This window comes from Vidua chalybeata, chromosome 29 (genome assembly GCF_026979565.1).
Source record: "Vidua chalybeata isolate OUT-0048 chromosome 29, bVidCha1 merged haplotype, whole genome shotgun sequence".
NCBI lineage: Eukaryota > Metazoa > Chordata > Aves > Passeriformes > Viduidae > Vidua > Vidua chalybeata.
In genome coordinates this window covers 2827324-2847719 of record NC_071558.1, presented here as the reverse complement: position 1 = coordinate 2847719, position 20396 = coordinate 2827324, and the positions used below count along the sequence as shown (strand labels likewise).

The window sequence follows — 20396 nt, the reverse complement described above, 5'->3', positions numbered from 1 at the left end:
AAAGTCAACAACCTCCCCCCCCACCCCCAAAAAAAAAAAAAAAAAGAAAAAATTTCTAAAATTCTTCAAAAAATAAATTAAAGAGAAGGGACGGGTTCCCCCCCAACCCCTCCTGTCCTGTGCAAAGAGAAAAGAGCCACCCCCTCTGCATCCCAGGCCTGAGCCAGGCTCCAGTAAGGAAAGAAATGGGCAAAGCAAGGAGCTGGGGGCCCGGGCAGCAGGCCCCCCGCAGTGTGGGGCTGGGAGAGGGGCACCCCCAAAGGGGCGGGCAGTTCCCCTCCTCCCCACGTTGGCTCCAGCACAAGCTTGGCCCCACCACAACAGACGGGGAAACTGAGGCAGGGGCAGCGGGTACCCCCTCCTCCTCTCCGGCCAGGGCTGGGATGTGCCCACCGGCAGCTGGAGCCCGCCCCACGCCCCCCAAGCCCCCCGCCCACGGCAGCCGCGGGGCTGGAGGCGAGGCAGGGCAGGGCAGGGCAGGGCCTGGGGCTCACCCGGCAGGGCTGGGGGGGGGGGCTCTGCCAGCTGCCGGGGGGGGGTGGGCAGGGGAGGTGAAGTGCTGTCGGAAAGGCGACCTATGTACATCCCTGAACGTGGTGGCTCCGCCAGCCCCTCCCCACCGCGCGGCCCCGGCCCTGCCCCTGCCCCCGGGGGGCCTCCCCGCTATGAGGTCTGGCACTGGACGTGCTGGCGCATCCCGTCCTCGAAGTCGTCCTCGTGGTAAGCTTCTCCGGCGTAGGGCCGCCGGCCCGGCCCGCCGTGCGCCGAGTAATCGCTGAGCTCCACCTCCTCCGTGTCCTCCGTGGCCATCACCTCCTCCTGCGGCGGGAAGAAGGCCTGCAGCTGGCGCAGGCGGTCAGCGGGGAGCCAGCCCGGCTCGGGGAACTTCACCTGAGACCACAGAGCGGGCGCGAGGCCGTGTGAGTGACCGGAGAGTGGACGGCAGCAACCGGGGAAGGGCAGAGGTGGGAGCTCCCGCCGCCCTGCTCCAGCTCACCTCGAACTGCAGGATGAGCTTTCCTTTCTGAAAGGGGCTCCTGTAGACAGGCATCCCCTCGTTGGGGATACACTTCAGGTCCCCAGGCCGGATCACGTCACCTGAGAGACAGAGAGAGAGGTGAGGGTCACCCCGCAGTGCTGGCAGCTCCTGGTGTGTCACTCACAGGTGCCTCAGTCCCCTCACCTGGCGGGGAGGACACGAGCAGGGTGCGGTTGTCCAGGGTGCGGATCACCTGCCGGCACCCACACAGGGCGTCTGCCAGGCTGATCTCCCTCCTGACAATGAGGTCGTCGCCACTGCGCCGGAAAACAGGATGTTCCTTCTGATCCAGGACAATGATGATGTCCCCGGGCTCCAGGCCGGGCACCTGGTCCCCTTCCTCGTGGAAGGTGATCTTCTGCCCATCCTTCATGCCTGTGAGGAGCGTGGAGGAAGCTCAGAGCCCGTGGGGCACTCTGGGGTGACCCCGCTCCGCGCTCAGCCCCGGCTCACCTTTATCCAGGTGCACGCTGAGGATCTTCTTCTCCCGCACGACCTTGCGGCCGTTGCAGGTGAGGCAGCAGTCCCGGGGCCGGATCCACTCGCCCTGGCCCTGGCACTGGGAACACACGGTCTGGATCTGCTGGATCATGCTGGGCCCCAGCTGGTGGATGCGAACCTCCATGCCCGAGCCGTGGCACTTGGGGCACCTTCTCTGGGCGCCCTCCCGCACCCCGCAGCCTGTGCCGAGGGGGGCAGGGGGTCAGACAGCGGGGTAGGGGGTGCTGGGGCGGCCCCCCGGGCCCCGCAGCCCCTCACTCACCCCCACACTTGCGGCAGATGATGTTCTTCTGCAGGGACAGCTTCCGCGTGGAGCCGTTGTACAGATCCTCCAGCGACACCGAGAGCTGGTGCACCACGGTCTTCCCTGGGCACAGGGGAGAGCCTGGCTCAGCACCAGCCACGTGCCACCCCCCGTGCCACGGCCAGACGGGCGCTGGGCACACTCAGGCTCACCGGGTGAGCCAGTCCTGCTCCTTCCTCACGGACAGAGGCCGGGACACGGACAGGGACAGTTCCACTCCAAGGCCGGATCCTGCCGGCTGCCCCGGGGCAGTGCCGGGTCCCCAGCATGGGCAGGGCAGGGCTCCCACCCCAGGGCTCTCAGCTGCCCTCCAGCTGGGATGATTCCCTCGGCCTCCTAATTGCCCTGCTATTAACTCGTGCCATCTCAGCAAGAAGCGCCCTGGCGAGTCACCCTGTCCCTGTGACCCAGGCCGAAGGCATGCCATCAGTCACCGGGCTGGCCCCGCACGCCCCGCGTCCTGCTGCCACCCCCGGGGCCCGTGACTCAGCCCCAGCCCCGGGGCCGGCGGGGGAAAGCCGGGACAGGGACAGGGAAGGGCCCTTTGAAGAGAGGCAGGTGGAGAAAGTAATGAGGGTGGTGAGGAGCTGCACCGGGCTGTGCCGCAGGGGCAGAGACAGCCTGGGGAGCCCGCTTGGATCCCCTGAGCCAGTGCCATGCTGGGCACCAGCCTCCTCTCAGCCCACGGTCCAGGCAGGGCTGTCACCCCAGAGCCAGTGCCATGCTGGGCACCAGCCCACCGACACACGGGGTCCCAGCAGGTCTGTGACCCCCCCGAGCCAATGTCACACTGCGTTTGGGTGCCAGCCCTCTCCCACATCATGGCTCCCTGCAGTCCCTTGTCCTCCTAGCCAGGGCTGTGCTGGGCACCAGCCCCCTCCCACCAAGAGGTGCCAGCAGGTTTGTCACCCCCTGAGTGGGCACCGTGCTGGGCACCAGCCCCCTCCCACCAAGAGATGCCAGCAGGTTTGTCACCTCCTGACCGTGCTGGGCACCAGCCCCCTCCCACCCCGGGGTCACGGTGAGTCCCTCATCCCCGTACCTCTCCTGTCTGCCCGGCCGCGCATCCTCACTCCCCCTCCAAAGAAGAGGTCGAAGATGTCCATGGGGGAGCCGAAGCCGCTGCCTCCCCCGCGGCCACCCAGGCCACCTTCCTTCATGGCCCGCTCGCCACCGCGGTCGTAGAGCGCCCGTTTGTGGGCGTCCGACAGCACCTCGTAGGCCTGGGAGATCTGCTTGAACTGGGGAGGGGGAGAGGGGCGGTGAGGTGGGACACGGCCGCCTGGGGAGGGGGCTGGGGGGGCCGCACGTACCCGCTCGCCCTCGCTGGGGTTCTTGTCGGGGTGGTAGCGCAGCGCCAGGCGCCGGTACGCCCGCTTGATCTCGTCCAGGCTGGCGCCCGGCCGCACGCCCAGCAGGTCGTAGTAGCCCGTCTCCTTCACCATCTTCCTGCCCGTGACGCGCTGGCACGGGACAGAGCCGTGAGCCTGGCGCCGTGAGCCTGGCGCCGCGAGCTCTGCGTGGCCCGGGACCCCCGACCTGGCCCACGACAGCCCCCCCCCCCCACAAAAGCTGATCCCTGCTCTCCCCCTGCACAACCCTACCTCAGTTTCCCCCCACAGCGGGACAGGCGGTGGTGACAACAACGTGACGGCCAGCCCCCAACACAGGGCTCCTGCGAGTGTGTGCACACCTGGGGGCGGACCCCAACTCCCGTCCCACCGCGGGACCCCCCAAAACCGCTTTGATCCCTGTTCTCCCTCACGCACAGCCCTGCCTCAAGCGTCCCCCCCCCGCCGCAGCAGCATCCCGCGGCTGTCAGGGGATGTCTGACCCGGCTGACATCCCGCTCGGCGGCTGCGGGCACAGCCGGGCACCGCACGGGGGTCCGGCACCGAGGGGCGGCCTCGGGGGTGCCCCTGTGCCCCCCCCGGCCCGTGTGCCGCAGCCGATAAGCCCCGCGTGGGGCGGGGACGTGTTTATCTTGGGACGGCGGCGAAGCGCCCGTGAGCCGCGCACCAGTAAATAAACACGCGCGTCCCACTCCGCACCGGTTCGCCGGGACCGGAGCCGGGTCCGTCCCCCGGCGACCCCCGGGGCGGGTCCGTCCCGCCGGGGCCAAGGCGGGATCGCCGCGGCTGGAGCTGGCGCTGTCCCCCGCGACCCTCGGGGCCCAGGCTGGTGCCGGGACCCCCGGGGCTGGGTCGGTCCCGCCCGCTGCGACCCAGGACCCCCGCGCGGGGCGGCTCCCGGGGGTGCCGAGGGCGCATTAGCCCGGTGACATCCCGTCCGCAGCCGCGGAGGCACCCAGCCCCCGGAGCGGCGCGGAGGAGCGTGGCCCGAGCGCGGCGCTCACGGAGGAGGGGGTCGCCCCGGAGCCCCGCAGGCCCTCGGGGTCATCCCGAGCAGCCGCCTCAGGGCTGCGCGGGCCGGGCCCGCCGCTGACACCGGCGGGGCGGGGCGGGCCGGCTCCTGCCGGGGGTCGCGGGGAGGGTGGGGAGGTACCGGGGGTGGAGGGTCCGGGGGGTCCGGGGGTCGCGGCGGGGTCCCGGGGCCGCCCCCCCCCCCCCTCCCCTCACTCACCGCCGCCGCTCCGCCGCCGTCTCCGAACTCTCTGGAAGCCGCGGGCACGCCCCCCGCGCCGGCCCCGCCCCCTCGGCGCCGCACGCCGCGCCCATTGGTGGAAACGCCCTCCTCCGCCCGCCCATCACCCCGCAGCCCCGGCGCTGATTGGTTGTGGGGGCGCTCCTTGCCCGCTCCGGGAGGCGGGGCGCCGCTTCGCGTTGCGATTGGCTGAGACAGCGGCTGGGCCTGGCCTCGGGGTTGAGCCCTTCTCCCTCATTGGCTGGGAGCGGGTGGCCAATCAGAGGGAAGAGTGGGAAACGCGGGTGCCGCGCGCGTCCGGCAGGGGGCGCGCGGGGCGCGCGGAGGGCGGGGCAGTGGGCGGGGCCGAGACGCAGGGCGGGGCCAATGGGGGCGTGATCACAGCGCGGGTGTGGCAGTGGGCGTGGCAGTGCCAGGGGCGTGGTCTGGGCGTGGGGGGGACATGGGGGGGGTCACCATGAGGGTTCGGGGGTGGCGGGGTGGGGGCACCGGGAGTTCTGGGGGGGCTGAGGGGTCACGGGGGAGGCTCGAGGTGGTCCCGGGGGTTTCGGGGGGGTCACAGGGGGTCCTGAGGAGGATCCTGGGGGTCCCGGTGAGGGCAGCCCGGGGTAGGAGTCACGGGCACTCCTTGAGGGGTCCCCTGGCAGTCACAGACCCCTCCCGGGGGGGGTCACAGGGTGGTCCCCGGAGCTCTGGGGGGGATCCCCAAAGGGCGATGGGAGAGCCTGGGGAGCTGGGGTCTGAATGAGGTCAGAATTGGGGTCTGGGGTCTCTCCAGGGGTCAGAACTGGGGGGCTGGGGTCTGAATGGGGTCAGAATTGGGGTCTGGGGTCTCTCCAGGGGTCAGAACTGGGGGGCTGGGGTCTGAATGGGGTCAGAATTGGGGTCTGGGGTCTCTCCAGGGGTCAGAATTGGGGGCTGGGGTCTGAACCGGGGGCTGGGGTCCTCCGGTTCCCTTTGTCCCCACTCAGGGGGCCGTGGGGGGGGTCAGGGTCTCTCCTCCAGGGCTGCTCAGGCATTTCAGCCCCCTCCAGACCCTGGTGCCCACCTGTGCTCCCCCAGTGGGCTCAGGCCAGGCTGCCGGGGCCGCTGACCAGTGACCCCCGGGGGGGAGGAGGAGGAGGAGGAGGAGGGGGATGCCAGAGGTTCTGGTGGGGTTTGGGGGTGCTGGGACCCCCTGTCATCCCCTCCCCTCCCCTCGCCCTGCTCCAGCCCGGCCCTGCTGTCCCCCCCGGCCGTGTTTGGCCAGGCTGGGCCCCTCTGCTGCTCCCGGGGGGCTGCGGGGCAGGCTCGGGGGGGGGTCCTGGAGGGGATAAAGCCCCCCCGGCCGAAACCCAAGCCCCGGTGGCAGCTGCTGCCCCAGGGCCAGGGAGCCCCGGGCCAGCTGGCCCCGGAATGCGGCAGAATTCCGGCCACTGCTGCTGCCCCGGGGGCTGAGGCAACGGGCGGGAGCAGGCTCTGGCACGGGCTCCCCGAACTGGGAATGGGCTCCCCGAACTGGGAATGGGCTCCCCGAACTGGGAACGGGGTCTCCAAACTGGGAACGGGGTCCCCAAACTGGGAACGGGCTCCCCGAACTGAGAACGGGGTCCCCAAACTGGGAATGGGCTCCCCGAACTGGGAACGGGGTCCCCGAACTGGGAATGGGCTCCCCGAACTGGGAACGGGGTCCCCGAACTGGGAATGGGCTCCCCGAACTGGGAACGGGGTCCCCGAACTGGGAACGGGGTCCCCAAACTGGGAACAGGGTACCTAAACTGGGAACGGGGTCCCCAAACTGGGAACGGGGTCCCCAAACTGGGAATGGGCTCCCTAAACTGGGAACGGGGTCCCCAAACTGGGAATGGGCTCCCTAAACTGGGAACGGGGTACCTAAACTGGGAACGGGGTCCCCAAACTGGGAACGGGGTCCCTAAACTGGGAACGGGGTCTCTGAACTGGGAACGGGCTCCCCAAACTGGGAACGGGGTCCCCAAACTGGGAACGGGCTCCCCAAACTGGGAACGGGGTCCCTAAACTGGGAACGGGGTCTCTGAACTGGGAACGGGCTCCCCAAACTGGGAACGGGGTCCCCAAACTGGGAACGGGCTCCCCAAACTGGGCACGGGGTCTCTGAACTGGGAATGGGGATTCTAAACTGGGAGTGGGGTTTCTAAACTGGGAGTGGGGTTTCTAAACTGGGAGTGGGAATTCTAAACTGGGAGTGGGAATTCTAAACTGGGAGTGGGGTTTCTAAACTGGGCACATGGTTCCCAAACTGGGAATGGGGTCCTTAAACTGGGAATGGAGCCCCCAGCCCCGCTGTGGACGCTGATGGGGACAAGGGACTGGAGCCGAGGGCCCCTCCCGTCCCTTCCCGTCCCCTCCCGTCCCCTCCCGTCCCTCCCGGGCTGGATCCGGTGACCAGCGGTGACTCAGGACTGGCTGTGGTCACATCCTGTCCCCACCACGTGCCCCCGGGCTGGCACCGCGCCCCAGCCCTCCCGTGGGCCCTGGCACCGGATCCCGGGCTCAGCTTTGGCACAGGGCTCGGGGCCAGCCCTGGGGTGGGGACACAGCCCGAATGTCCCAGTGCCACCCGTGCCGGGCTCCAGCCGTGCTGCCTCACCGCCACACTCGCTGTGCCCGCCCCTGCTGTCCCCCAGCGTGGGGGGGGTGCAGATGGGTGTCCCAAAATCGAGGGGGGGGGGCTCTGGGGGGGCTTCTCCTCTCCCCATCCTTGGCTCATCCCCTTCCTGCCTGTGCCTGCGCCTTGGCAGGCTGCACGAGAAGGGAAACTGAGGCACGGCGCTGTTGTGTGGGAGCCGGCCGGGGTTTTGCCCTTTCCTGTGTGCCCGTGTGCCACGCCCCATGTGCCCATGTGCCACACCCATGTCCCCGTGCCACACCCCGTGTGCCACACCCGTGTCCCCATGCCACACCCATGTCCCTGTGCCACACCCCGTGTGCCACACCCCGTGTGCCACACCCGTGTCCCCATGCCACACCCATGTCCCTGTGCCACACCCCTTGTGCCACACCCCGTGTGCCACACCCGTGTCCCCATGCCACACCCGTGTGCCACACCCGTGTGCCACACCCGTGTCCCCATGCCACACCCCGGGCCGGGATTGCCGTGCCAGGGCGGGGCCGGGGCTCTCGGGGTGCCGCTGTCCGAGGGGGGGAAGTGTCCCCTGGCACCCCCAGCTGGGGGCAGGTGACGGTGCCGGGATGGGGTCAGGGGCGGGCTGGGACACCGGGACCGGCAGGGATGAGGGGGGATCACCCCGGGAACGGGAAAGCATCGCCCCGGGGATTGGGGTGCATCTCCCCGGGGATTGGGGTGCATCACTTTGGGGAACTTCATTACCCGAGGGATTGGGGTGCATCGCCAGGCATTGGGGTGCATCACTCCAGGGTTGCATCTCCCCAGGATTTGGGGTGCACCACCCCGGGGATTGGGGTGCATCACCCCTGGGATTGGGGTCCATCACCCCGGGGATTGGGGTGCACCACCCCGGGGATTGGGGTGCATCACTTTGGGGAACTTCATCACCCGAACAATTGGGGTGCATCTCCCCAGGAATTGGGGTGCATCTCCCCGGGAATTGGGGTGCATCTCCCCGGGAATTGGGTTGCATCGCCCCAGGAATTGAGGTGCATCTCCCCGGGAATTGGGGTCCATCACCCCGGGAATTGAGGTGCATCTCCCCGGGAATTGGGGTCCATCGCCCCGGGGATCAAGGTGCATCACCCCAGGGATTGGGGTCCATCTCCCCGGGGATTGGGGTGCATCTCCCCAGGAATTGGGGTGCATCTCCCCGGGGATTGGGGTCCATCACCCCGGGGACTGGGGTGCATCTCCCCAGGAATTGGGGTCCATCTCCCCGGGGATTGGGGTGCATCTCCCCGGGGATTGGGGTCCATCTCCCCGGGGATTGGGGTGCATCTCCCCAGGAATTGGGGTGCATCACCCCGGGAATTGGGGTGCATCTCCCCGGGGATTGGGGTGCATCTCCCCAGGAACTGGGGTGCATCTCCCCGGGGATTGGGTGCATCTCCCCGGGAATTGGGGTCCATCACCCCGGGAATTGGGGTGCATCGCCCCGGGATCGGGCAGCGCTGTCCCGGGGATCCATCACTCGGGGCCGCCCCCGCCGCTGCTGACGGACGGCCCCAGGCGCGCATTCCCGGCGCGGTTGCCCCCGGGCTCGGCCCCAGGCATCCGCAGCGGCCCGGGCTGGCAGCAGCTGCCGCCGAGCCGGGGCACGGCCGCTGCCGCGGGGTCACGGCCCGGCAGCTGGGCGAGCCCCCCGAGCCGGGCCAGAGCTGATTTTAGCCCGCGGGAGCTATTCCGGGCTCTGAGCCGGGTGAAGGGCGGGCCAGGGGGTGACCGAGCCGCCTCCCCGCTCCCGCGTGTCCCTGGAGGTGCCACGGGAAGGTTCGGTGCTGGTGGGGAGTGGCGATGCCCCCCTGGGGGTCGCAGCCCACCGCCCTGCTCTGCTCTCCCGTGGGGATTTTGGGGTCCCTAGGGATTGTCCCCGCCGCGAATCCCCCTTGGCAACGCTCTGGTGGCCGCGGCGTGGCTCCTGCTCGCCTGCATGTGGCATCCCCCAAGGGCTCGTTTTGGGGAGGGGGAGCGCCCCTCCCGCTGTATTTTTAGTCCTTCCCTTATAAGGCTCCCATGAATTTTGGGAGCTGAGAGCGGAATGAAGTCATCGCTGAGGTCATCCCGCCTCATCCCCCTCCCCGTCCCGGCGCGGGCTCGCCCCGCAGGGAGGTTTTTGTGTGGCCTCCATTCAAAGTCCCCTCGCCCAGCCTGGGAGGAAACAAAACCCTTCCCTGGCTGGCCGGGGGCCAGGCTGCGGGGGGTGGGGGGCTGCGGGGGGGGCTCCAGGGGCTCTCAAAGCTCCAGCCCAGGCAACAATTGGCAGCTCCCCCCGGAGCTGTAGCCCCCCAGGACCCCCTGCCCCCCCCTCCCTTTGCACACTCCCGTGCCCCCCTGGTGCTCCTGCCCGGGTGTGAGCAGGGTTTGGGTGTAGGGCACTTCCATCGCTCTTTCCAGCCCCCCAAAGCAGCGTGGTGCCCCAAATCTGCCTGTGTGCACCCGGCTGGGGGTCCTGCTTGGGTCTGATGGAATTTAGGGTCAGGGGATTGAGCTGCAGCCCCAGCCAGGGCGCTTATGGGGTGACCCAGGCACCCGTGTCCCCCCCAGGGTCATGTTTGGTCCCCCCAGGGTCATGTTTTGTCCCCCCAGGGTCATGTTTTGTCCCCCCAGGGTCATGTTGATCCTGTTGTGGTCACACAGGGCTGAGGGACAGTCCAGGTCCCACTGGGAACACTTTTTGATCCCACTGAGGACACGCTTTGTCCCGCCAGGGACGTCCTTCATCTCGCTGGGAACAGGCTGGGTGACATCAGGGACACATTCAGCTCTGTTGGGGACACACTCAAGCCCTTTGGGGACGCACTCTGTCCTCTTGGGGACACTCTGTATCCCATTAATGACACCTTTGATATTGTTGGGACACGCTCAATCCCTCTGGGGACACATTTGGTCCCACCAGTGGCACCCTTGCTCCCGCTGGGACACGCTCAATCCCTTTGGGGACGCACTCCGTCCTGTTGGGGACATTCTCAGTCCTGCTGGGGACACACTTGGTGCTGGTCCCATCATACACAGCCCTTCCCAGATCCGGAGCCTCACCAGGGCTCTCTCCCGGGGCTGCAGCCCCCGCGGATCCCAAAGGCCCCGGCGATCTCCCCCACCCCCCGGCTGACTCCCAGATTTTCGGCACTCCCTCCCTCCCCTCCTCCTCCTCCCTCCTCCTCCTCCTCGCGGGGAGGAAGGGGCTCCCCCTCCCCCCGCCATCTGTCCCCCCTCATCACTCTGTCAGCAGCGGCTGGAATGTGGATTCATTTCGGGAGGAATGTCACCCCCCGCATGGCGAAGCCTGGCCCGAGCCGTCTCCTCCTCAGCATCCTCCACCCTTCTCCGGGCCCGGGACCCCCAGCTCTGGGGACCCCTCGGGGGGCGCTGGGGGCTCCGGGGGCGCTGCTGGAGCCGCTGCCGGGCCGATGCTGCCCAGGCAGCCGAGGTGTGATTGAACGCAGGCTCGGCGCCTGATTAAACTCATCAGAAGGGGATTTTTTTTTTTCTTTCTTACGGGGTTTGGAACCGTTGGAGTTTCACCTTAAAAGGAATCTGTCGCCTTCGGGCAGGGGAGGGGGCCGGGGGCTTTCGCAAGGAGGAAAGCAGCTAAATGTTGGGTTCTTATCGGTCCTGGCTCTGAGCATCCCTGGGCACGGGAATCACCGAGCTAAATCGGGCACGGGGACAAGCGCCGGGGCCAGCCGGGCGGGCAGGGCTCAGGGACAGCGATGCTGAGCACACCCGTGGGGGGCGAGGCTGGCGAGGCCCAGCGATGCCAGGGCCACCCGAGTCACCGGGTGCCCTCTCCCGCGGTGACTCAGCCCTCTGCCCGGCATAAAGGAGCCCGTTCTTCGCCTGCCGGCTGATTTATGCCGCTCTCCCCACGCCCGGCTGCACAACGGGGCGATTGAACCCCCCCCACCACAGCCCCCCTTCGGCTCAGGGGGTCCCCACGGGGTTCCGGCAGCTCCCGGGGCCGGGATGTGCGGGTTGTTCCGCGGGCATCCTGCCCACATCGGGCAGGCACGGCGGCTGGGGCTGTTGGCTCCTGCCCCGGGGCACTGGGCTGGCATCCCGTCCGGGCGGAAGCTCCGGGCCAGCAGCGAGCCTTGAGTGGCATCTGTGGAGCCGCGGGGATGGGGGAGCATCGCCTCGGGGGGTGACATCGCCCTGGGGGTGGGGGAGCATCGCACCAGGGATGGGGTCCATAAACCCGGGGGGCTGCATCACCCTGGGAATGGAGAAACATCTCCTGGGGACATCACCCTGGGGGCTGCATCACCCTGGGAATGGGAGAAACTCCTCTTGGGGACATTGCCCTGGGGGGCTGCATCACCCTGGGAATGGGGGAACATCTCCTGGGGACATCACCCTGGGGGGCTGCATCACCCTGGGAATGGGGGAACATCTCCTGGGGGGCTGCATCACCCTGGGAATGGGGGAACATCTCCTGGGGACATCACCCTGGGGGGCTGCATCACCCTGGGAATGGAGAAACATCTCCTGGGGGCATTGCCCTGGGGGGCTGCATCACCCTGGGAATGGGAGAACCTCCTCTTGGGGACATTGCCCTGGGGGCTGCATCACCCTGGGAATGGAGAAACCTCCTCCTGGGGGGCTGCATCACCCTGGGAATGGGGGAACCTCCTCCTGGGGGAATTGCCCTGGGGGCTGCATCACCTTGGGAATGGGGGAAGCTCCTCTTGGGGACATTGCCCTGGGGGGCTGCACCACTACAGGAGTGGGCCAGCACCACCCCAGGGATGGGGGCCACGTAACTCCAGGCACGTGCGTTGTCTCAGAGATGGGGCAGCACCGTTCGACTGACCCTGCCCCCAGCCCATGCTGCTGGATGGCCACAAGGGCACTTTCCCAGCCAAAAGCAGCCTGGAAGAGCAACCCCCCCCCCAAACAGTGCCCTCCCCTGCCCCCCCAGCCCTGCTTCCCCTGCCCCCAGAGTGAGGAGAGCCAGGCCCTGAGTGGGAGGATGAGGCTTTATTAAATTAATGTCGAGGCAGTGGATACATCCAGCGTGGCTCAGCCCCCAGTGTCGGGTTGGGGCTGGGGACCCTGGGGTGATGTAGCCCCAAAACGCCGAGTCCCAGGGTGCACTTTGGGGGGGTCCCTAAACTCCAGCTGGACGTCCTGCGACAAATACTGGGGGAACTGGAGGGGGAAGATTGCAGGGAATGGGGAAACACAGAGTTTAAATTAAATACAACCACGGCAACCCACCCAAGAAGAAGCCCAAAGTGAAGCAGGGGTCCCAGAGCAAGCATGCGAATTCGGGTGGGCTGCGGGGGGGGGGGGGGGGGGGGCAACGGAACTTGGTGCTTCTTCACTCTGAGAAGGGGTGCAAAAAATCCACACAAACATGTTAAAAGCCACAAGGAGACGGGGAAGCAACAGGAGGGGGGTGGGACAAGTGGAGGTACTGGGTTTTGGCAGGAAGGGGGCTACCAGGAGGTTGCCCCGGGCTGCTGTCACTCATCCCCTGAGGACCAGGGCTCCTGCTCAGCCCTCAGCTGACACGCTGGTGGCTGCTCGGCCGTGAGGCACAGGACATCCTCCCCCAGAGCAGGGGGCACGGGGCTGGGCTCGGCTCCACCATGCTTCCCCCTCAGGGTGGCATCCCCCAGCTTGGTGGCGGTGCCACCTCCAGGGGTGGGGGCCCGCGGTGGCATCGCCAGCGAGGGCTCTGTGGTCTCTGTGGGGAGCTCCTGTGCTGGGGCTGCGCTGGTGATGCCGTTCAGCACCTCCTCGCTGAATTCAGCCAGGTCTTCCAGACTGGCCTCCCGGTGCAGCCCGTTCTCAGCCCGGGCCAGACCCTCCCTCTCCGGGGCCACCTCCGGCGCCTCCTGCACTGTTGGCTCCTCCTCGCTGGATGAGGCAAGCGAGGAGTCTTCCCCTGCATCCCGGGAGAGCTCGGTCCTCCCAGGACCCTGCCCACCCTCTGCCACCCTCACCCCCATCAGCTCCTGGTTGAATTCCAGGGCCTGCTCAACTATTTCCAAAATATCCGAGTCCTTCATGATCTCCAGTGGCACCTCTGCAGGGAGAACGGCTGTGTCAGGGATGTCCGGAATCACCTCTGGGAATCCTCCCTGCCCCAGTGCAGAGCCCAGCTGAGGGGGGCTGGCCCCAGGGGGCTGCTGGTTCCCGGGTGAAGGGGGGCTCTCCCTGCCCAGTGCTTCCTCCTCCGTGGCTGGCTGCCCTTCCAGAGGCTGCTCTGCTTCACCAGGCGCTGCCTGGAGCCCTGCTGGAGGGGTGGCCGTGTCCTGGAGAGCCGTGCTGGGCTCATCCTCATCTTCCCCCTGCTCCTCCTGCCCTGCCAACCCCAGGGTGCAGCCTGGGAGGGTTGCTGCTCCACTGGCATCCCTCTCCAGCTCAGCTGTGGTGTGGAGCTCCTCGTCTGACTCAGCAGCCAGACCTTCCGAGTGCTCTGGTCCCTCCCATGCTGCAGTGCCTGTGGCACCCTGGGCTGGCTCAGCAGAACCTCCTGCTGATGGTCCCATCACCCCGAGACAGCTGGGATCTTCTTCTGGGCCTTCCTCCAGCCCAGCAGTGTTGTCTTCATCCTCTGGCACCTCCAATTCTTCAGTGGGCATCTCCACATCCTCATCTGCTTCCGCAGCAAGCTCCTCGGGGTGCTCTTTGCCCTCTGGCACTGGAGGTGCTCCTCCAGGAGCCCCCAGATCACCTTGGCTGCCTTCAGTTGCTTCAACTTTAATTTCTTCGAAGTCCTCGGAGATCTCAGCTTCCTCTGAGCTGGACACCTCTTGGTTGGGAGCAGAGACCATGAAATAACCTTCCTCCTCCTCAGCACCCTCTGCCACAGCAGCCCCCTCTGCCCCTGCCTCCTCTTCAGGGCTCTCTGGCATGGTGGGAGTTGGTGGCTTGTCCCTCCCTTGCAGCCACCCTTCGCCCTCCTGAGCTGTGTCACTCACAGGCGCTGTCTCCGTGGTCTCCTCGGTGTCTGGGGGGTTTGGGCTGGGTGCCCCCCCAGCCAGCAGCTCCCCCCCGTAGAGGTGCAAGGGCGTGCTGTCTGGCAGTGTGTCCTCCAGCTCCACCCTCCTGCCGCTGCCCGCCGTGGCCTCTGGCTCTCTGGGGGCCTCCTCCAACGCCCACTCGCCACTGTCACCTGGCGCCTGCCTCAGTGCCACCAGCTCTGAGCTCTCCAGCCTCCCCAGCTCTGAGCTGAGCCCCTCAGCAGCCTCCTCATCCTGCACCTCCTCTGGAGCCTCGGCCAGCTCCTGCCCGTCCCCTTGCTCGGGGGCACCTGGAGGGGCTGGCTCAGGCTCTGCCACGCTGCCCTGCTGCTCCTGCCACGCCAGCTCTGCTGCTGGCTCAGCCTCTGGCACTGCCTGCTGCTGGCTCATCTCCTGGCTCTTGGCATCTTCTTCATCATCTTCCTGGGCTTCCTCCAGCTCTGCTGGCGTTGTGCCATCTCTCTCCTGGCTTCGCAGCCTTCCTGCACTGCTCGGGGTGTCATCAGCCCAGGCTGGCTCTTCTGGCCCCAAAACTCCCTCAGTATCCTCTGCTGTCACCTCCCAGTCCTCTGGACAGGGCTCTTGGCCATCATCCCCCTGTCCCCAGGGCTCCTCCTCCTCCTGTTGTTGTCCCCCCTCTCCTTCCTGCAGGTCCTCAGGCTCCTCTGGGGCTCTGCTCTCCCCCTCCAGGGCAGCACTTCCCACAGCCTCTCCTGGCCCAGGATCCTCTCCTGCCCCTTGGTCTTCTCCTGCCCCTTGGTCTTCTCCTTCCTCAGAGCCTTCTCCTGCCCCTTGGTCTTCTCCTGCCTCGGAGTCCTCTCCTGCTGTGAGGTCCTCTCCTGCCATGGGCTCCTGTCCTACCCCATGCTCCTCTCCTCCCAGCACCTCCCTGCTGGCCTCTCCCTTTTCTCCCTCGCCATCTTCCACTCTGCCGGAGTCCTCCCCTCCCACAGTATCTTCTTCAGCTCCTGTGGAAGCCTCCTCTGCTGGGATGGCCTCATGGACTCTCGAGGGCTTCTGCTCTGGGCACAGCTCCTGTTCCCTTTCCTTCTCTGCAGCCAGATCCATCTCACACACGGGCATTTTCTGCTGCTCAGACCTTTCCTGCTCTGCATCAGCAAAGTCCTCTTCCAGGTGAGCTTTTGTGGGCAAAACCAGGTGGCTTTCCACAAGGACAGCACGAGCAGCTTCCACTTCTCTGTGTGGACACTCCTCTTCTTGCACATCTGTTCCTTCTTCCTGGAAATCTCCCTTCTCCTCGCAGGGGCTGCAGGGTCCCCTCTCCTCCTCCTCCTCATCCTCTGAGGGGTGTGAAGGCTCTGTGCTTGGGGTCTCTGCTCTTTCATGCTCTGGCTTTTCCCAGCTGGTCACCATCTGCCCAGCAAGACCCTTGTCCCTTTCCTGGGCCTCCACTTGTGGATCCCTTGGGCTCAGCACAGCAGGTACCTCCTCCTCCTCCTCCTCCTCCCACGCTCCCAGATCTTCCCGGCTCGCCGAGGAAGCGGCTGTGCCCGGGGGGGACCCGGCTCTGTCCTGCAGGATGCTGCTCTCCACAGCCAGCCCCTGGAGCACGACCTCCCCAGCCCTCTCCTCTGCCTCGGGGCTCTCACCATCCTCAGAGCCCTCAGAGGGCTCCTGCTCTTCCCCAGGCCCCTCTGACACAGCCTCCCCACAAGCTTCTGGGGGGAAAACGGGGCTGGGGGCACAGACATCCCGGGGGGCCCACGTGGAGCTGGGTGTGGGCTCCTCCTCGGGCTGAGCATCATCTCCCATCGCCTTGAGCGCGTCCTCCAGCGCCTCGCTGACCAGCTGGGCCGGGTACTGCAGCCTGTGGGCGGCTGCCAGGGGCTGCAGGCTGGCACTGGCAGCGTCCCCCGAGGCTCTGGACAGGGGACGCTCCGTCCCTGGGCTCATCGCTGCCCCGTCTCCTCCCGGCCAGGCGGGACCCTCTCCCCCAGAGCTCTCCTGCCCCGGCGGTGAGGGGCTGGGGGGCTCCGGGGAGAGGGGAGGGGCGGCTCTGCCTGCCTGGGAGGGGCTGGCTGTGGGGCAGGCAGGGGCTCCCGGCCCCCCAGCCCGGCCGGTAGCCGTGCCCCGCAGGACTGAGGTGATTTTCTGGAGCTCCCTGGCACTGGGGCTTTCGGGGGTCAGGGTGTCGCTTTGGGGTTTTGCTAGCTGCCCCCTCCCCTCTGCCCGGGGGAAGGTGGAGGGGCTGGTGCAGTGCTCCCGGGGCAGCAGCCGCCTGCTCTCGGCGCTCGCTGGCACCAGTTTGCTGCTGCTGCTGCTGCTCACCTCCAGTTTGAGATCTGCAAAGAGTGAGGTGGAGCCGTGAGCAGGCGAGGAGCCGCTCCGTGGCTCTCCCAGCCCTCCCCTGCCGCCTGGCTGCCCCTCGCTGTCCCCTCTCCTATTTTTAAACAGCTCCTTCTTGGAAAGTGGGAAATTCCTCCCTCCTGAGTGCAGCGGATGCTGCTGCTCCCAGGGGATTCAGCATCAGGCCGGGACAATGCTGCGCCCAGCTGCAGCCGCAGTCGGGTCCTGCTGCTGGGGAAAGTGTGCAGGTGACAAGCTTTCCTTGTTTTTTGTTTTGTTTTGTTTTGTTTTGAGGAAAAAGGAAATGCTCAGCTTGTTACCACAGCCCTCCGTCCTGCCGGGCAGATCCGCTCCTGCCCTTCCCATGAAAGGCAGGGAATTAAAAAACGAGGTGAAGGAGCAGATAAGCCTTCGGAAGGAGCAGATAAGCCTTATCTGGGCTGTGAGCCCCGTGCCAAGAGCCCCCGGCCGCTGTTCACACCTTCCTATCGCAGCAACCGCTGCCAGGAAAATGCAGGGAAACGCGTCTAAATCCACATTTAAACACATCTAAACCCCTCCCCGAGCCCTCCCAGGGTGGCGCGGTGGTGTTGGGGTGCTGCTGGGGGTCTCTTACCTCGCACACCGTTGGCCAACCTGAATTCCCCGGCAGGCATCTGCAGGCGGGTGCTCTCCGCTTCCAGCAGCGTCCTGGAGGAGGAGAGGAGCTCGGGGGGTGCTGCAGGGTGGGTGCTGCGGGGTGCTGGGCGCTCCCTGTGCGCGCCGCAGCTCACCCCGCCGGGTGCCAGGGCGGGTAAACTGAGGCACGGATGGTTGCGCGGCCCTGTCACGGCTCGGCGAGGACGCGGGCGCACCGAAGGAGCCCCCCTTGCTCCTGTCTCCCCTCCCATCCCCCCGTGGCCGGGATTAGTGGCCGCGCAGGGTGACATCATGCTCTGCCGGGGAGGCCCCTCGGCCGGGCTGGGACAGCCCCTATTCTCATGCTAATTGTCCCCCCGGCCCCCGGCGGGCGGCCTTTGTGTGGGGCCGTCCGCGAGGGCTGCGGGAGGGGCACAGGGTACCCCTACCCGGACCTGCCTTGTGCCAACACCCCCCCCCCCGTGCCCGCCGCGGTGCCAGGCCCGGGTTCCCGGCACAGCCGGCTCCGTTCCCAGCGGAGCCTCACCTGTAGGTCGCCACTTCCAGGCTGAGGGACATCTTGAGGTGCATGAGCTGCTGCCTGTCCTCCAGCACCCGGGCGATCTGCACCCGCAGGCTCTGCTGCTCCTGCTCCAGGGCCTCCATCGCCAGCTGCGGGGAGCACGGGGAGGGGGGGGGTCAGGGCCACCCCCAGCCCTGCCTGAGCCCCGCCGCTCCCTGCGGAGCCGGGCCGGGCAGGTGGCTCGGCTCATCCCCTCGGGATGCCGAGGGACAGGAGCCCGGGCGCTCGTTGTAGCGCGGGGGGGCAGAGGATGGGGCAAGAGGAGCAGGGCTGAAAGGAGACGGGAAGAGGGAGGAAAGGCCGGGGTGATTCACGGCTGCGGGACGCCAGCGTGGGAAAGAAACAACTTTCAGGGGAGGAGCCGAGGCGGCTGCCCCAGGACCCCCACGGCTGCTGCCAGGACCTGGAACAAAGAGAGACCCTTCCCCGGGCAGTGTTCACACCGCTGCCGGCGTTTCCAGCCCACCCCGCCTCCACCTCCCTCTGCTGAATGGCTTTTGCAGCCGGTGGATCGCGGCTGCAGCGGAGTCGGTGGGAGTTTGTCCTGCCCACACCCCGCCGCTGCGTGCTCCCCGCACGGGGGGCGGCGGCGGGGCTGTGGCTGTCCCGGGATCCCGGCCCTGGAGCCCAGCGGCTCACGGAGCAGCGGCCCGGGCCCGGTGCTGGGGGAGGACCCGGTGTCTGCCTGCTGCTCCCCTGCAGTTTGGTGGCCCGGGGTCTCTGTTGTGCCGGGGACAGAGATGTCCCCAAGCCACTTCGCTCTTCCTCCTGCCCTCCTCGGCTTCCTCTGCAGCTCATCCAGGGCCACAGTCCGTCCCTTCTATAGGGTTTTTCCCTCTGTTTGCCTCCTCCCATCCACCTCTCCCATCCCTTTGCTCAGGGACGTGCCCTGGGCACCCACCCAGGCACCCACAGCCCCCTGCCCTCCCCTCCGCGGGGACCCAGCTCCTTCCTGCCGCCTTCACTCGCCTGGAACTTTTCTGCCTCCCCGCGCTGCTCCTGCCACTGCCGGGCCAGGCTCTCCTCCAGCAGCTCCTTCCGTGCTTTGAGCCCCGCCAGGTCCTTCTCCAGGTGCTGCAGCTGCAGCTGGCTCTGCTGGTTGTCCTCCACCGCCTTCCACAGGTTCTCCTTGGCCTGGCAGAGGGAACCCTCCAGCTGCGACACCTCTGTCTTGTAGGTCTCCACCGCCCCTTTCCAGATCTCCGAGAGTCTCTTGGAGTAGTCCTCCACCTCCACCGGCTGGAAAGCCACCGGGGCGCAGCGGAAGCTCTCCAGGCTGTGGGAGAAACTCGCGATCTCCTGGTCCAGCCCCGCTTTCTCCTCCTCGTGCACCTCCAGCAAGGCTTCCACCTCCTTCTCCAGCTGCACAGCTCTCTCCTTCAGCCAGATCTGCGCTCTCCTCTCCTCCTCCAGCTCCTTCTTGCTCAAGGACAGCTGCTTCTTTGCTTCTTCTCGGGCTGCCTGCTCCTTCTGGCACCTGCTTTTCACCTGCTGGACCTCCTCGTAGAGGTTGTCCCTGGCCAGCTCTGCCGTGCACTTCTCCCTGAAGGCGCGATCCAGCGCATCCCGCAGGGCTCGCAGCTCCTCCTCGTACTTCACCCGCCACGAGTCCCCGGCCGGGCTGCTCTTGGTGCTCTGGATTTCGGCTCGCAGCACCTCGTTCTCCTCCTCCAGGACCTTCACGCGGGCCAGGTACGCCTCCAGCCGCTTGTTGAGGTCCCACATCTGCAGCGATTCCTCTCCCAGGGCTCTCGCCCCTGCGAAACTTTCCGTGCTCAGCATGGGCGCTGCCGGAGGACGCCGGGGCTCGGGAGCCGCCGGGGCAGGAGGAGGATGCCGGGGAGAGCCGAGGCGCAGCGGGAAGGCGGGGAGGGAAGCGAGTGGCTGCGAGCAGAGGGGAGCGCAGCTATTCATACTCTGCGCTGTCGAGTGGGAGGCCCCCGAGACCGGACGAGCAGCCGGCTTTAACCCTTGCAGAGCCGAGCCGACTCCAGCCCACGTGGGCTCGACGCTGAGCTCCGATTTCCCAGCCCTGCGGAAGAGCAAGGTGCTCCTTCCCACTTCGGGAGGGTGACTTGAGGGCTTGGATCCTCTCCCGGCGTGGCCCGGCTGGGAATGCCCTCCCTAAAGCCTGAGGGCCATGCCAGGGAGCTGGAGGCTCGGCGTGGAGCTTGGGAGATGTCCAAGGGCACTTGGCAGATGCCCATCCCGGCTGCAGCATCCCTCGGTGGTGGCTTGTCAGCCCCGTGCTGCTCCAAAACCTCGGGGGCAAGGAGCCCCAGAGGAGCCCACCGAGGGTCTCACAGTCCTGGCGAGGTGATGGCTGCACCGAGGACATCTCTTGGTGCCTGGGGCTGTTCTGGGCTCAGCACAAGCCAGGGCAGCTCCCTGGATCCATCCATATGGAAATCCCTCTGCAGAGGGAGAACAGCTCCGCGCGTGGTCCCAGCCAGTGCCTCCTTGGGGCGCTGCATCCAGCTGTGTCCAGCTGCAATCTTCCCTCTTTCCAGATGTCCGTGGCGGGATGTGCGGAGCGGAGCCGGGAGCCCAACGGGAGCAGCTCCTCCGGCAGCCTCCGAAACTTGGCAAGCGTCGGCTCCAAGTTTGGTTTCCGTCAGAGCTTCCACCCGCGCGGTCGAGCAGTCACGGTCGAATATTTGGGGATTGGGATTTTTGATTTTTCTCTCTTTATTTACCCCAGATGACTTAGCTGGGGGAAGGGCAGTGCGCTGGCGAGGGGCGGAGATTGAGAATTTCAAACTCGGGAGGTTTCTGCGAACAAAAGGAGCAGGAAAATGTCGCTCGGGGAGAGACTTGTT

The 20396-nt window shown here is 67.1% G+C and overlaps 2 protein-coding genes across 3 annotated transcripts; both read right to left on the bottom strand.

Annotated features, from left to right (window-relative positions):
* Window positions 1-54: 54 nt before the first annotated feature.
* Window positions 55-4473, bottom strand: LOC128801232 (dnaJ homolog subfamily A member 1-like). Of its 2 annotated transcripts, none has more exons than XM_053967007.1 (7): window positions 4428-4473; window positions 2887-3307; window positions 1803-1907; window positions 1493-1720; window positions 1184-1414; window positions 998-1098; window positions 55-891 (listed from the first exon to the last, which is right to left on the bottom strand). In XM_053967007.1, exons 2-7 carry the CDS (start codon window positions 3287-3289, stop codon window positions 664-666), a joined length of 1296 nt encoding a protein of 431 aa, XP_053822982.1. In that variant the 5' UTR covers window positions 3290-3307; window positions 4428-4473; the 3' UTR covers window positions 55-663. The 2 variants fall into 2 exon arrangements, with proteins under 2 accessions (XP_053822982.1, XP_053822983.1); XM_053967008.1 differs by lacking the exon at window positions 4428-4473 and having other exon boundaries at window positions 2887-3085; window positions 3158-3361.
* Window positions 4474-12056: 7583 nt separating this feature from the next.
* On the bottom strand, window positions 12057-19425 carry NES (nestin). The gene is made up of 4 exons (XM_053966868.1): window positions 18547-19425; window positions 17542-17666; window positions 16993-17066; window positions 12057-16372 (listed from the first exon to the last, which is right to left on the bottom strand). Exons 1-4 carry the CDS (start codon window positions 19357-19359, stop codon window positions 12564-12566), a joined length of 4821 nt encoding a protein of 1606 aa, XP_053822843.1. The 5' UTR covers window positions 19360-19425; the 3' UTR covers window positions 12057-12563.
* Window positions 19426-20396: the final 971 nt, after the last annotated feature.